At 45.1% G+C, this 16,033-nt stretch overlaps 1 protein-coding gene across 11 annotated transcripts in view; it reads right to left on the reverse strand.

The window, feature by feature from the left end:
- The window catches only part of NFX1 (nuclear transcription factor, X-box binding 1), a 195,314-nt gene that overhangs the window by 88,675 nt on the left and 90,606 nt on the right, over positions 1 to 16,033 (reverse strand). For all 11 annotated transcript variants that reach the window (XR_010598514.1, XR_006172450.2, XR_006172445.2 and 8 more), the window contains exons 11-12: positions 4,867 to 4,897; positions 865 to 947 (exon numbers count right to left, since the gene is read on the reverse strand). Coding sequence is in view for 6 of the 11 variants with exons in the window: in XM_005312595.5 (XP_005312652.1) it covers positions 865 to 947; positions 4,867 to 4,897 (114 nt within the window). In the remaining 5 variants the exon portion in view is untranslated. The remainder of the gene's footprint in view (positions 1 to 864; positions 948 to 4,866; positions 4,898 to 16,033) is intronic.

Consider the following 16,033-nt stretch of genomic DNA (forward strand, 5'->3'; position numbering starts at 1 on the left):
ACACAACCAACCCCGTTCCGTTGACCTAAAGAGCTCTTAAAATCGACTTCTGTACTTCTCCCTGGCAAGGGGAGTAGCACTAAAATCGACCTTGCTGGGTCAAATTTGGGGTAGTGCGGATGCAAATTGACGGTATTGGCCTCTGGGAGCTATCCCAGAGTGCTCCATTGTGACTGCTCTGGACAACACTTTGAACTCCGATGCACTAGCCAGGTACACAGGAAAAGCCCTAGGAACTTTTGAATTTAATTTCCTGTTTGGTCAGTGTGGCGAGCTCAGCTGCACTCAGCAGCACAGGTGACCATGCAGTCCCAGAATCGCAAACAAGCTCCAGCATGGACTGAAAGGGAGACACTGGATCTGATTGCTGTATGGGGAGAAGAATCTGTGCAAGCAGAACTCTGATCCAAAAGAAATGCAAATATATTTGCCAAAATCTCACAGGGCATGTTGGACAAAGGCTACACCAGGGACACAGCAGTGCTGCGTGAAAGTTAAGGAGCTCAGGCAAGCCTACCAAAAGACAAAGGAGGCAAACGATTGCTCCGGGTCAGAGCCCCACACATGCCACGTCTGTGAACAGCTGCATGGCATTCTAGGTGGGGGCCCTACCACTATCCCACCCGCGACAATGTTTTTGCCTCATCAGGCATTGGGAGCTTAACCCAGAATTCCAATGGGCAGCGGAGACTGCGGGAACTGTGGGATAGCTACAGTAAGTGAGGACGCACTCCGCCGACTTAATGCGCTCAGTGTGGACACACGCAATCAACTGTATAAAATCGATTTCTAAAAATCGACTTCTATAATATTAACCTAATTTCATAGTGTAGACACACCCTTACATTGTATAAATGAACTTACCACACAGCAAATTTCATTACACTTGTGTCGTCCACATGACCGTTTCTTGTTACATCGCTTGTCACACATAAATGTAATATCAGCTGTTCAAGTAGAAAAAATAATGTGTTTATATTTATTTAATCATTCAACCTTTGACTACATATTATACGACTGCAATAACTAAATGTGTGTAGCAAGACCACATTAAAATTAATATGATGAAATGAAGAAAATAGGGTACATTCTTACAGAGGCAGCACGAATCACTGTATAGAGGCTATTATAATGAGGATTTATAATGTGACACTGGACCAAACTGTCTTTTATAATTCGTTTGGGACATAAGCCTGGTAGTTGTATTTTGGCTTCTTGCTTAATAGCGTCAATATTAAAATGACCACAACTAGTCTTTAATTAAGGGGAATGTTCCTGGTAAGAAAATACCACCACCATTTGATTTTTAGACCATTCAAATTGGCGACAGATTGTAAACTGACAATATACTGATTAAATGTTCTGAGCAAAAAGTCCCTGTAAATGGCAAGTTACAAGAGAAGTGGAGTCACTTGTGAGGTACCTCCAATGTGGGCTGACGCTGTTGCATTTCAGTTTACATTCAAATACCTACAGCAGTACCTAAGCATGCCTGCAGAATAGTGACAAGTACTGATAAAAGCATAATTTGGAAGTTTACATTAACATACTTAGAACTACTTAAACATATTAAGAAAGTGGTTTATGAAACAGCTAATGGATTTTAAAAATCTGAAAATTTGACCATCTTTATGTTGCTACATAAAGTAGGGAATATTAGTTACCGGTGACACTGTTGTAGTCTCCTCAACTCCCATCCTACAACACTGAATTCAAAGACAGTGTTATGGTGACACCTACTGGAAGCAAGGAGGCAAAGAATTCTAAAACCCTGCCCCTGATTCCATAAGTCTCAGCCACAACTGCATCCCATCAGGAAGAGAACTTCCAGATCTATAGAGAAGGAAACAGTATGAAAGACAGAAAGAAATAAAACAGGCAGCAAAACAACACCCAAAGGGGAGGTGGATGAGATATAGTATAGAAGAGGAGAAGACAGACAGAATTACTGGTAATTTTCCCCTTTGTTGTATGTCTTTCTCTTCTATCCTACAACACTGGATTAAGGCACAAAAAGAGGATGCAGCAAGCAGTAACCCAAGGAGGTGGGACTACCTTAACATGCCACTATCAGGTCCTTGCAGCCAAAGGAGGTATCCTGAGAAGTGGAGATACCTAACTGATGACAATTTATAAAGGAGTGAGGAGATGATCATGCTGCTGTCTTACACACCTTGTTCATGAAAGCTTCAGCATGTTCACTGCTCATGAAGATTTCTCTAACTACATGGAATCTGACAAGTTTATCTGACAGTCTGGTCATATGCTTTAAGGATACAGCATAAAACCCACCTAGCAAAAGCTATGGTAGATACAGCATTACCTTCGTAACCCTGCTTTGACTTTCTAAACTCATAATAAGATAAAAGTTGACAACATGCTTAACATCCAATAAATGCAGCTTCTAGTCGTGGGTGGGGAATACCAGACTAGGACTGAGAGGAGAAGAACAATAGATAGAACTTGGTATTCATCATATGAACAAATTCTGAATGAAGCCAAAAAATATCCTTCTGGAAAACAAGGGAAATAAGGAGGAGAGAAGATGAGAGTTCAACTCATTCACCCACCTGAAATCACTCTGGAAAGAAAAAACATCTTAAAAGAAAGAAGTTTGTCCTAAGGCCTCTCATGAGAGTTGGTTGCATCAAAATCTACATGGATGAGGATCAAGTTCCATTGAGGGATCACAGGATGAATCACTGGTCTTTGAGACCATTTCTTGAATACCAACAGAGGGAAATCCAAAATATCTTGGTACCACATCAGGCCACAAAGAATTTCTAGCTCTGAGAGCAAGACAGCATACATTCTGCTGCTCTCCAGACAGTGGAGAAGCCTCTTTGAGAAATGGCTCCCTTCAAGCTGAATGAAGCCAGACTGAAATGAAGGCAATTGTAAAACAGGACCTGGAGAAAATAGGTCCAAGATACTGGGAAGCACTAATCACTAATAGGCTCATCAAATCAAAACCAGCAATAGAAGAGTGGTTGTGAAACAGAAGCACAAATCCAGTTCATCAGCCTGAGCATCAGGGAAAGCAGCACTACAGTTCCCTACTCTACCTCTCGGTTGAGGGACACAAAGACATGCAGGACACAGGCATAGTCTGTGCAGGTCAAAAGATTTCAGTCTTGTGCGCATGCGAAGAACAGTGGTACTGCTGTTCTTTTTTCTTCTAATGGTCCCTTGGCACTAAGTAAGAACACTGCAAAACTCTGTGGCCTACAGGACAATCCAGACCCCCTGAAAACCAAGAATTTTTCAGCACTGCACTTTGGGGTCTCCTAAGGTTGAAAGTGTGCAGAAGGGCCTGGAATCAGTTCTTATTCTGAACCTGCCCTCAAAACTCTCATGGCTTCCTCTATCATGTAAATCCTAGTTGGTACATGCAATGCTTCTGACCAGCGAATATCCAGAAAAAGCAGCACTAAATTGGCAAATGCCATGCATATCAAGCATTGACTACAAGTGTCTGAAATGTGAAATGTTGAGCCACAAATGAACAGCCTTCACTATTCCTAATGGTTAAACACCAGTGACTAAAGCCTCCCCCAACAACACAGGAAATTTCCTCTAATAAAACAAAGAGAAGATTAAAAGATTAAAAAGTTAAAAACTGCTATATTTCTCTAAAATCGACTATTCAGTAGAAATAAAAAGGTAGACCCACTACCAATGAGCAATTGGCTAGATGTATTCTGTGGGTTTTTTGTTTATTTTTGACTTCCTCTGAAGCATTCTAGAAATCTGACTAGTGTGTTTTGCTCATAATGCTCGGTATTACACTTACCATGAGATTTGGGGCTGGGAAGGAATTTTTCTCCAGGTCAGATTGGCAGGGACCTTGGGGTTTTTTTTTTTTTTTTTTTGCCTTCCTCTGTAGCTTGGGGTTCACCTGCTGGGATCATCTGGGCAGATCTCACCTAATCAATTCCCTGCCATTGTAGGGCCTCTGCCGTTGGTGGCAGCTTGGTCTCCTGTTCTATGCCTGTGGCACACAGTATAGTCTGCTGAGGCACTGAAACGTTTTGGACTATATAAAGTCTTTGGGTTTAATATGGATTAGAATTACAATCCAATTAGAAAATGTTGCTTATGAAAACTTGAAACATTAAGAATTTCAGGAGGAGAAAAAGACACATTTTATGCTGCACACTTTCTGTTAACTTTTTAAAACAACTATTCTGATATAAAACACTAAACTTAGGGTTAAGATTGCACAAGTGTATTTGACACAACAGTGAAAATATTAGAAAAAGGGAAAAAAACATTAGAAAATAAGGTTAACCAATTGGTGGAGACTTTTTTTGTCTGAAAAGTTCTAAAGGGCTTCCCCTCCATGAGGTTACAAGTATAGATTTAATAAAAGATCTAGTCAGAAGGAGACTGATTTCATTGGAAATTTCCAACACTGAAAGCACATAGAATGGTATACTGATGTATTTACTATTATTTGAATCCTGCTACAGTTTTGAAGAACCATATAAATATATGCACACCCACGCTTTGATTCCAAAGAATTTAAAGATTTAGACCATATTTAAGTGAAGAAGAGTGTTAAACATCTAAAATAAACCTTTAAAAGAAGCAATCAAAGCAAATAATATAGTACACAAAAGTAGCAAAAATACATAAAATCCAAGACCACCAACTTTGCACATGACATCAGAGTATTGTGTACTGGATGAAATTGATACTATACTTCATACAACCTCCACTGGCATCTGATCTCTTCATCCACATATATTTCATTCAATATATGAAGTAACAAACACAAAAAATACATCAGTTTGAGTAGAAAGTTTTTAAAGCTTCTATTTCATAAAGGTGCTAGTACACTGTTAGTATATTACAACTATTTACCTTTATTTTTGAGGAGGGCACATGGGACTTCCTAAGAAACAGATAGGAAAAGATTAAATCACAGCAAATTATATGTAGCAAGAGCTTAATGTTCTAGAAAGCTAACAACTACATACAATATATCAAATGAAAAAAAAGTCAAGCAATTGGTTTTTAGCTATTACAAATATTCGCATACATAGTAAGTGGGGAAAAAAAAGACCTGATCTTAAAGGGAGGGGGAAAAATGGAGGTTACTGACCTGTAACAGAATGTTCTGGTCTCTATCTGTATTCCACACAAGGGTAGGCGTGCACACCATGTGCTTGTGATCAGAGATTTCTAGCAAGTAGTGTCCATTGGTCCTGCAAGTTTTTCTCCTTATCCGCCGAACTGATGGTATAAGGGGCAGTGCAGACCAACGCCTCTCCAGTTCCTCTCTTACTGCTATAGCTGAAGAATCTGAAGCAGAGGGGAAGGAGGCTGCATAGTGGAATACAGATAAGGACCAGATATTTTGAAGAACCTCCAGTTACAGGTCAGTAACTTCCATCTCTTCTTGGAACACGAATCCCTATGTGTATTCTACCTGTGGGTGATTGATAAGCAACGTTTAACAGGAGGGGGTATGAGGATGCAGTTGGTATAGATGCTTGAAATACCACAGTCCGAACAGCTGCATCTGTAGAGCTTAATGTTCTAGAAAGCTACATCTGTAGCTGCATCTGTAGAGGAGGCTTGAACTAAAGCCTAATATTTTGTGAATGTATGGACAGAGCTCCAGGTAGCTGCTCCACGGATGTCTAGTATAGGTACCTCTCGAAGAGATGTTGTTGAGCTTGCTTGTGCTCTAGTGGTATGGGCTCTTACCCCATTCAGAGGAGAAGGGTGTGTCAACAGGACATACAGAATGATGCAGCCCGAGATCCAGTTAGAGATTCTTTGAGCAGATACCTGTCCTCGCAACCGTTCCACTATAATGCCAAACAGTTTTAGTGATTTATTAATTGATTTTGTCCTTTGCAGGTAGAACACTACAGTGTGTCTGATGTCCAAAGAGTGAAGTCTCTTTGGAAGTATGAGATTTTGGGAAGAATGCCATTAAGCAGATAGGTCAATTGATGCAAAGCTCAGAAATTTCTTTACAGATGGATTTCAGATGAAGGTGAAGGCAAAGGGAAATCTTCTTCTGACGAAAATAGCATAACCACAAGTGCTCCCAATTGGCTCTGGTTTCTGGCTGATGTGATAGCAACTAAAAAGGTGACCTTCATGGGAATGTGGGACATAGAACATGTTGCCAGTGATTCAAATGGTGATTTGATAAGTATTGATTGTACAAGGTTGAGGTCCCATTGTGGTTCAGTTTTCACCACTAATGAGAAGGTCCTACCCTAAACCTTTCAGGAATCTAATTGTTGTTGGGTCAGTAAGAATGGAATATCCTTCTACTGGAGGGCAGAAGGCATGATTGCTGCTTGTTGGACCCACAGGGAACTAATGGAAAGCCCTGAGATGGTCTGTCCAGAATAACAGAATAGTACATCTCCCCTGGAACCATGGCCCAAGGCTGTCCTGGAGCAGTAAAGGGTGAACTTTTTGTTTGTTTGGGATGCAAACAAATCCCAGGATGGTGTTCCCCACTATGCAAAGATCTTGTTCAGGATGGAATTGGGTATCTCCCCCTCATGGTCTGTGGGCAAAGTGCTTGCTGAAACTGTATGCTAGAGAATTCTGCATGCCTGGTAGGTACATAGCAGAGAGAATTATGTAATTTCTAGCGCACATAGAGAGGAAGGGATTTTTGCTCCACCTGGTTGTTTATGTAAAAGACAGTCATTATGATGTCTGACAGTATTTGGACATGGTGGGACTGAATAAGTGGGAAGAATGCATTGCAGGCGAGATGGACTGCTCTCTGCTCTAGTAGACTGATAGGGATACTGGCTCCTGAGTAGACCAAGTGCTTTATGCAGTGTGGTTGTCCAGGTGGACTCCCCATCCAATCAGGGTTGCAGCTTTGACAATGGTTGCATCAGGTGTGGATGTAATTAAAGAAACTCTCACACATACTTGTTCTGGGTTTATCCACCAAGCACGAAAAGCTGTGACCTTGGTGGAAATTGTTACTCTGGTGTTTATATGGTCTCTGCCTGATGAGTAAATAGAATGTAGCCAGGCTTGTAGGCAATGTAGGTGAAGCCTGACAAATGGTGTTACATACGTACATGATGCCATGTGCTTAATTGGGAAAGGCAGACCTTGAGAGTGGTTTATGTTCTGAAAGTGACTTGTCTTATCAAGTATCAGAGGGGTAGCCGTGTTAGTCTGAATCTGTAAAAAGCAACAGAGGGTCTTGTGGCACCTTTAAGACTAAAAGAAGTATTGGGAGCATAAGTTTTCGTGGGTAAGAACCTCACTTCTTGCATCTGAAGAAGTGAGGTTCTTACCCACGAAAGCTTATGCTCCCAATACTTCCGTTAGTCTTAAAGGTGCCACAGGACCCTCTGTTGCTTTTGTCTTATCAAACTGTTCATGGTCTGGAATCTTTCCAAAGGGAGATAGGCTCTTGCTGAGATCAAATCTAGTGTTGCTCCTATAAAGTCTATTGTCCTTGTGGGAATCAAAGTAGACTTTTTTAGTTAACACAGATTCTCAAGTCTGCTAGAAGCTGGAGCAAGAACAGAGTTACTGACTGGACTGCCTGACTGAAGTGACCCATTAAGAGCCAGTCATTCAGATATGGAAGACTGTATAAACTGTGATGTCTCATCTGGGCTACACCACTCAGAAAGCCTTTGTGAAAGTGGTGTTGCTAGCCCAAATGGGAGTACTCTGAACTGGTGGGGAGACACTAAGATTAAAAACTCAAACAACACTAGAATATTAAAGAAAAACTATGTACAATATATTTACAGGTTTGAAGACGAAAGAAGCACTGAGAAATCTGTGGACATAGCAGATTCTGACTCAAGTCATGCGGCAGTAAGAAGGACCTAGAGAGGCATCAGTCTACCCCAGCCCTTATGCATTTGGTTCAGAGCATGGGGAGAACAATTGCACAGGTGTGGGCCAATGGACACTACTTGCTAGAAACCTCCAATTTCAGGCACACAGGGTGCATGTATACCCATGTGTGGAATACACATAGGACACAGCAGTCAAAGAAGAACCTCAAAATAACCATTTTATGTTTACATATCACACACATTTTTAACTGCTCTTTTTCTTAGAGGTTCTTCAACATGAAGAGTAGAGTAGTGCTCAGTTTTTTTACCTCCTCACCTCATTCCCAAAGAAATGTTAGCCATATTAATGGTGACAATATCTCTGAAGGGGACAGAGACACACACACTGCAAATTAAGCACTAGCAGAGCATCCCTTTTACCTATCCAGAAAAATATTTTATTTTCCTGCTTCTAAAACAAAACAAAACAAAAAAAAAGCCACAGCACATCTGACTGTTTTTGTCTTCTATTAGTTTCAAAGATTGAAGTGATCAATCCAAATCCATTTTTTTAAAAATTAATGGGGGAGAAAATTGAGGAATTTTTATATTATTCTTTTAACTGGCCACTAGATATTTTGCACTTTCACCTGAGATCTATTTTTTAAAATTTAAAAAATTCTACTGTAATTTCTTGGGGTTATTGTACTTCAGTACCATTTTGCTGCACTGTTGGGAATCCTATTACATATCCCAGAACAAAAGTTTCCATTAATAGTCAATTTAAATCTTACCAGAAATATGCCTTCTCATAACAAGAAATCCTCAAGTCTGAAATTCATGACTGAAGGGTTAACCACACCCATATGTCCACCGTGGCTATAAATACTGTCAGAGTTTTGGTGCTTGAACTACCCTCCATAGGCACTCAGCAAAAGCATAATAGTCCAGTCAAGAAACTTTCAAAGAACCTTTAAATTGTCTATTCTCATATACATAAAATACTTTAAGTCAGAAAGCCATGCCAGATGCAGTAGCAAGCAGTCTATCAAGAAAAGAAGGGAGGGAAAGCAGAGGCGACAAGTGGGGAGGGGGCATGCTGGGTCACATATCCCCACCCCCCAGATGGCTGGGTCACATAATGCAGCAGGGCCCCCTTACTGTGGAGAAGCTGAGCTGAGCTGGCGAGCTTCACCAGGCAGGTTGAGGCAGAGGCAGGAGTGGAGGAACAACTGGGAGCTGCCTGGAGAGGCTGCTGCTTTTCTGGCAGCGGGAGGGCAGCCAGGAGGGTGGGAAGGGGGTGACTCAAACTGTTTCGGGATGGTGTCCCCACTCTGTCAGCAGGCACGGGTTGTCTATGAAGGGAAGAGGGGATCTCTTCTCAAAAGATGCTCTAATTCTTGCTATCCCAAGAAACAGATGTTTGGAATGAGAGAAAGTGAAGACTTAAATGGGAGAAAACTAGCAAATTGATCAGCATCCCTGCTATTGAAGGGATAGAACCACTTGGTTCTAAGATATTACAGGCCTGCCCTGAGGAAAAACAAATCTTCAACCCACTACAGTTAGAGAGCAGTGACTGAAGTAGAGGATTCTACACTTCGTTGCTTATGCAAGCTAAACTGGCAGGTGTGGGGGTTGAAGGTGGGGGAGGAGGGTTGGGAACACAGTCTCTATCCCTGAACTTGTAGTAATTTTACAGGATACTATCACTAAACCTATATGTTATTATTAAATTGTTTAAGCTGATCCTCCTCTTCTCTTTGTTGCTTTATCAGATTCGTATAAACAATTTTCTCATGACAATGCCTATTTGCAGCTGTAAGCAGGGGAACCTGAGCAGTGACATCAGAGGTAACTAAGCCAGTTGCTCACTCCCCCTCGAGTAACCATAATCCTGTTACCTGGCTTCCTATTGACAGTGATTGTTTGGTGCTGCAGGTGGAGGGATCTCTCTGCCCACACAGCACCAAATGGGTACTGTTTAGATGAACAGTGTTGACTAGGCAAGGTCAATGATCTTGCCTGAGTCAGTCATAGTGTGGAGGGAACCACAGTGCAAATCTCCAGCCTCACTCCTACTCAGCCAACATAGCTCCTCATGTGAAGCAGCCCCTGCTATTCCAGACTTCAATCCTCCTCCCCCGCAAAAACAGTCAAAGCACTTCAGTCTTGACTTGTAACTCCATTCCATTCAGTTCCATTTCCATCCATTTCAACCAACGGAACTGAAGGATGCAAGTGAACAGGAGGGAGGGACTGAATTACCGTTGATGTCAAAATGCTCCCGTACCTGCAGCACCAAATGGGCACCCTATGGAAATGAGGCTTTTCTGATGTTCCAATTGTCACCAAGAATCCATAGACTTCTTCCCATAGATGTCTGGAATGCTTCCTGAAATTCTGAATTGATCGAACGCAGGAGAAATGCCACTAAGTAGATTGTTGGGTCTCACTTTGCTCAGCCAGTAACAGCTGTGCTGGTTTCAAAGTCAAGGCACTGGGAGTGGAACCCAGGACTTCTGGGCCCAACTCCCAGCTCCAAGCACAGATTTTCTGAGAGATCTCTGGCAAGCTCCAGATCTCCATCTGCAAAATAGATACATACCACAAAACTACCTCCAGGGGTGCCATAAGAACAAATTAATCAATTCATGCATGGCACCCATACACCAAGGTAATGAAGGCAAACAGGTACCTAGTTAGAAAGGTCCTGAATTGTATGAATTTGCCTACACAGACCAGGAGGAAAAAAGCATAACTTTCAAACTTCTCCAAGGACAGCAAAAGAGAGCAGTGTCTGGGATAGTCCCTCATTTCCCCCAGTGACTGCCTCAAACTTAAGGAGGTACACTAGCCCAAGCAACCTTTAGTGTTCACTAGAAATTAGGGTAACAATGCTCATCTTTCTTTGCAACTCCAGGGAGGCTGAAAGAAATGATTTTTTGCATGCAAAAACAAAGGCAATGAAAAGGTGCTGTTTACCCAAGTACCTAAAGCTCTTGCTCCTACTGTACAAACATTTACTTTCTCTATTAGGGTACGTCTATACTTGTGAGCGGACACAGATACATGCACACACTGTTAGTGTGTGGGCACCCCATACTTGCATGTCCACATATGCCATTGCTGGCATGGGTATATGGTGTTCACAGGTGTCTACCCATGTCCACACTGGTCCTTTATGGCACGCAACATTGCATTTCTAATTCAGGCATGGTATCCCAAAGTCCTTTGTGTCAGAGGTGACACTCTGGGAAAAAACGGTTACTTACCTTCGCGTAAATGTTGTTCTTCGAGATGTGTTAGAATATAGAATATCAGGGTTGGAAGGGACCTCAGGAGGTCATCTAGTCCAACCTGCTGCTCAAAGCAGGACCAATCCCTAGACAGATTTTTGCCCCAGATCCCTAAATGGCCTCCTCAAGGATTGAACTCACAACCTGGGGTTTAGCAGGCCAATGCTCAAACCACTGAGCTATCCCTCCCCTTGCTCATGTCCATTCCAAGTAGGTGTATGCGTGCCACGTGCACAGTTGTCGGAAGGTTTTTCCCCTACCAGCACCCGTTGGGTCAGCTGTGGAGCCCCCTGGAGTCGCGCCTTCATGGCGGTGAATATAGGTCCCTGCCGACCCGCCGCCTATTCAGTTCCTTCTTGACGGATATTCTGACAGAGGGGAAGGCGGGTGGGTGGGTCTTGGAATGGACATGAGCAACACATCTCGAACAACAGTTATGAGAAGGTAAGTAACTCCTCTTTGAGTGCTTGCTCATGTCGATTCCAAGTAGGTGACTCCCAAGCCTTACCTCGGAGGTGGGGTCAGAGTTCATGGAATTGCAGATTGAAGTACTGCTCTGCCGAGTACCACATTGTCCCTGGAGTGCTGGGTATTGACAAAGTGAGAAATGAAAGTGTGGCCCGAAGACCACGTCGCTGCCCTGTAGATCTCCTGGATCAGGACCTGGGCCAGGAATGCTGCCGAGGAGGTCTGCGCTCTTGTGGAATGTGCTGTTAGCTTCGGGACTGGTATTTTTGCCAGATCATAGCATGCAGGACATGTTCCATGATGAAATTTTCTGTGATGACACCGGGAGGCTCTTCATCCTGTCCGCAATTGCAACGAACAACTGATTCGACTTCTGGAAGAGCTTTGTGCGTTCAATATAAAAAGCCAGTGCTTGTCGAACATCCAAGGACACCTTTGTTCTCAATTATCAGCATGTGGCCTAGGGTAAAAGACCGGAAGAAAAATGTCCTGACTGGCATGAAATTGAGAGACGACCTTTGGGAGAAAGGCTGGGTGAGGCCTAAGTTGACCTTGTCTTTACAAAAAATGGTATAAGGATCAGAAGCTAGGGCTTAAACTCAGACCCTCTCCTAGCTGATGTTATGGCGACCAGGAATGCCATCTTCCATGACAGATAGAGCAATGAACAGGTTGCTAGGAATTCTAAAGGGGGCCCCCATTAGGTTGGAAAGGATCAGATTAAGATCCCATGCCGGGATCAGTTGTCTAACCTGTGGGTATAGTCTGACAAGACCTTTCAGAAACCGACTGACCATCAGGTTGGCGAAAACCGAACAGCCAGCCGCTCCTGGGTGGAACGCCGAAATGGCAGCTAGGTGGACCTTGAGAGACAATACTGAGAGGCCCTGCTGTTTTAGATGTAGCAGGTAGTCTAAGATGAGAGGCATTGGTGCCTACATTGGAGAAGTGAAGCCTTGAGAACATCAGATTGAGACTCTCTTCCACTTCACCAGGTAGGTGGCCATGGTGGAGGGTTTCCTACTGCCAAGGAGAACCTCCCTAACGGGCTCAGCGCATATTAGCTCCAGCAGGTTTAACCATGAAGCTTCCAAGCAGTGAGGTGAAGAGACTCGAAGCGGGGATGTTGGAGACGGCCGTGATCTTGGGTGATCAGGTCCAGAAGCAGGGGCAACGAGACAGGTATCCACCAATAGCTCCAGGAGTGTGGTATACTACTGCTAGGATGGTCAGGTTGGCGCTATCTGTATGACCGCAGCCCTCTCCCTGCGGATCTTGAGCAGAACCTTGTGGACGAGCAAAAAAGGTGGGAATGTATATAACAGTTGATCCGTCCAAGGGAGAAGGATCGTGTCTGTGATGGAGCCCGGGCTGTGGTTCTGGAAGGAACAGAACTGCAGGCACTTCCTGTTGCTTTTTGTGGTGAACGGGTCGATCTGGGGAACTCCCCACCTTTGGAAAATGATGTTTCCACGTCCAGGCAAATGAACCACTCGTTGTTGCGGAAGGATCTGCTGAGATAGTCCACTAACTCGTTCTGAGAACCCAGGAGGTAGGATGCTTCCAGGTGAAATGAGTGGGCTATGCGGAAGTCCCACAGTTTGAGGGCTTCCTGACATAGGTGAGAGGAACGAGCTCCGCCCTGCTTGTTTATATAAAACATTGTGGTCGTGTCATTACCACTGCGCATATCCCTTGCAAGTGAGCCTGGAAGGGCTGGCATGCAAGGTGGACCGCTCTCTACTCCTTAACGTTGATGTGGAGCAGGAGCTCATTCTGCGATCAGAGACCTTGGGTCCAGAGATCTCCCAGGTAAGCACCCCACCCGAACGCTGACACATCTGAGACCAGGGACAGCGAGGGCTGCAGTTTGGGGAAGGGGACCCCCATGCATATCTCCTGTGGGTTGAGCCACCAGTGAAACAAACAGAAAACCAATATTGGGAGAGTGACCGCCTTGTCCAGACTGTCGCGCCCTGGCCGATAGGTTGACACCAGCCAGACCTGGAGAGGTCTGAGCCTCAGCCTTGCATGATGTACCACAAGCTCCATATGACCAAGGAGTTTCAAACAATTTCTCGCTGTGGTGGTGGGGTATTGCTTGAAGTCTTGAAGGATGTGTTGCATTGTTTGAAAATAAGACTCTGGCAGGAAGGCTCTGGCCTGATCTGAGTCCAACACTGCCCCAATAAACTCTACTATCTGAGTAGGGGATAGAGTTTATTTGTGTACGTTTGGGAAGAGATCCAGTCTGTTGAAGATGGACCGTACCAAGTTGACATGGTGCTCCACTTGCACCCTGGAGTGGCCCCTGACCAACCAGTCATCAAGGTATGGGAAGACCTGCACCTGCCTTCTTCTCAGGAAGGCAGCTACAACTGCCATACATTTGGTAAACACTTGAGGGGCTGATGACAGACCAAAAGGGAGGGCTGTAAAATGGTAATGTATGTGGTTCACTATGAACCTGCGGAAGCGTCTGTGGGCTGGAAGTACGTATCCTTGAGGTCGAGGGCAGCGAACCAGTCTCCTGGATCCAGAGACGGGATGATGGCAATCAGAGAGACCATGCAGAACCTCAACTTCTTCATGAATCTGTTGCCTGTCGAGGATGGGTCTGAGACCTCTTTTGGCTTTAGGGATTATTTAGGTTATTTCAGTTACAGGGTCAGTTGGGATTGTGTGTCTGGGCATAGTTTGAGCCTTTATTCCATGGATCATCCCTGATCAACCTCAATCAGCCTTGTGATCATCCTCCCCCGTGTGATTAACAAGGGGATAAGGGTGACCTAGGAGAGAAGGCCTTAAAAGCCACAGGCTAAGTGACCAAGGGGAGCTAGAGAACAGGGGACCACAAACAGGGGAATTGGAGAGGGAGTTTGTGGGAGGGAGACATAATATAACCGCTATGATTAGGAAGGGCCGCATCGCCAGTGCCAACGTAGTGGTCGGTGGCTCTCTTCGGAGGGGGACAGAGCCCAAGAGTTTAAACCATGCGGAACCTGCCACAAGCTCAGGCCAATGGGCAACACCCACAACTCCTGCCTGAAGTGGCTGGGGGAGGCACATCAAACAGATTGCTGCAAGATCTGCAAAGGGTTCCACCCGAGGACGAAAAAGGAAAGGGACTTCAGGCTGAAGCAACTCCTTATGAGGCGGCCCTCCATCCCCAGCTGGCTCCATGTGGAGTGCTCCAGCCTCTGTTCGAGAAACGGCATATAGGAAGGACTCCCACGCAGGAACACCTGGTGCCGGTCTTGCGGGAGCCAGCACTGTCGACTGCAGGCCCACAAAGGGATCCGGCAAGTCTGGTGCCATTGGATTCTCCTTCTAGAGAGTGCCAGCTGGAGGAACTTGAGCTCCCTTCCACCTCGGACACATTCGAGTGGCCAGGGACTTGATGCCACGACAGCTCTGCAGTGCCCCATCCCGAGACAGAACTCTGGCACCGCGAGGCGTGGCACTGTCCAGAGGCAAGCCCGCGATGATGAGGCACTGTTCGCCCTCTCCATGGCACCGCTCTCTGGCACTGTCCCGCTCATCACCGCTGTAGTCTCCGTGCTCTAGGTCCCAGTCATCGGACTCAGAAGCAGAGTACTACTATTCTAGGTGCCGTCGGCACCAATTAGAGCAGCACCGATACAGGCAGAAGGCAATGGCCATTCAGGACCCCGTGGACGTATCACCAGGCCCAGGGCACACACTCTAGAGGCTCCCAGTCCTTGGTATCAGAAGGAGGTGACGCACCCAGGGACTGTCTCACGCCTCGGGGCTTGGAGACGGCTTCGGTCCACAGCACTGAGCTATGTCCGGGTCCCAGATCCGCCACAGACTGATTCTGCTGTGGGCACTGAGCAGCACGGCACCGAGCAGGACATGTCCACCGATCTGGAGGGACAGGAGGGCCCGGTGCTGCCTATGGCTTCGTCGTCATCCTAGCTGGATGAAACGGTGACAGGGTTTTCATCCTTTGGGGCCACCCCCCCCCCATCCATAGCAGAGCACACCAGGAGCTGTTGCGCAGGGTGGCCAGTAACATGGGGCTTCAGGCTGAGGAGGTGGTAGAGTCTGAGGACCACATGGTAGACATTTTAACCCCTGAAGGGCTGTCCAGGGTTCATTAAGACAATTTAAGCCATTAAAAAAAAACCTGTGGCAAACTCCGGCCTCCGCTATCCCTATGGCTAAAGGGATGGACAGGAAGTATTTCGTCCCCTCTAAGGAGTATGAATATTTGTTTATTCACCCGCAGCCGTGTTCATGAGTCATGGCGACGGCTAATATGGGGGGGGAGGGGCAGCAGGGGTCAACCCCAAAATCTAAGGACGCGAAGAAGCTGGACCTCTTTGGCTGGAAGGTCTACTCCATCGGGGGGCTCCAGCTTCGGATTGCTAACTAGCAAGCAATCCTTATTATATAGAATTTCAATTCATGGGACTCCATAATGAAATTTAAGGAGCTGGTCCCATCAGA

Source organism: Chrysemys picta, chromosome 2, assembly GCF_011386835.1.
Source record: "Chrysemys picta bellii isolate R12L10 chromosome 2, ASM1138683v2, whole genome shotgun sequence".
Lineage (NCBI taxonomy): Eukaryota > Metazoa > Chordata > Testudines > Emydidae > Chrysemys > Chrysemys picta.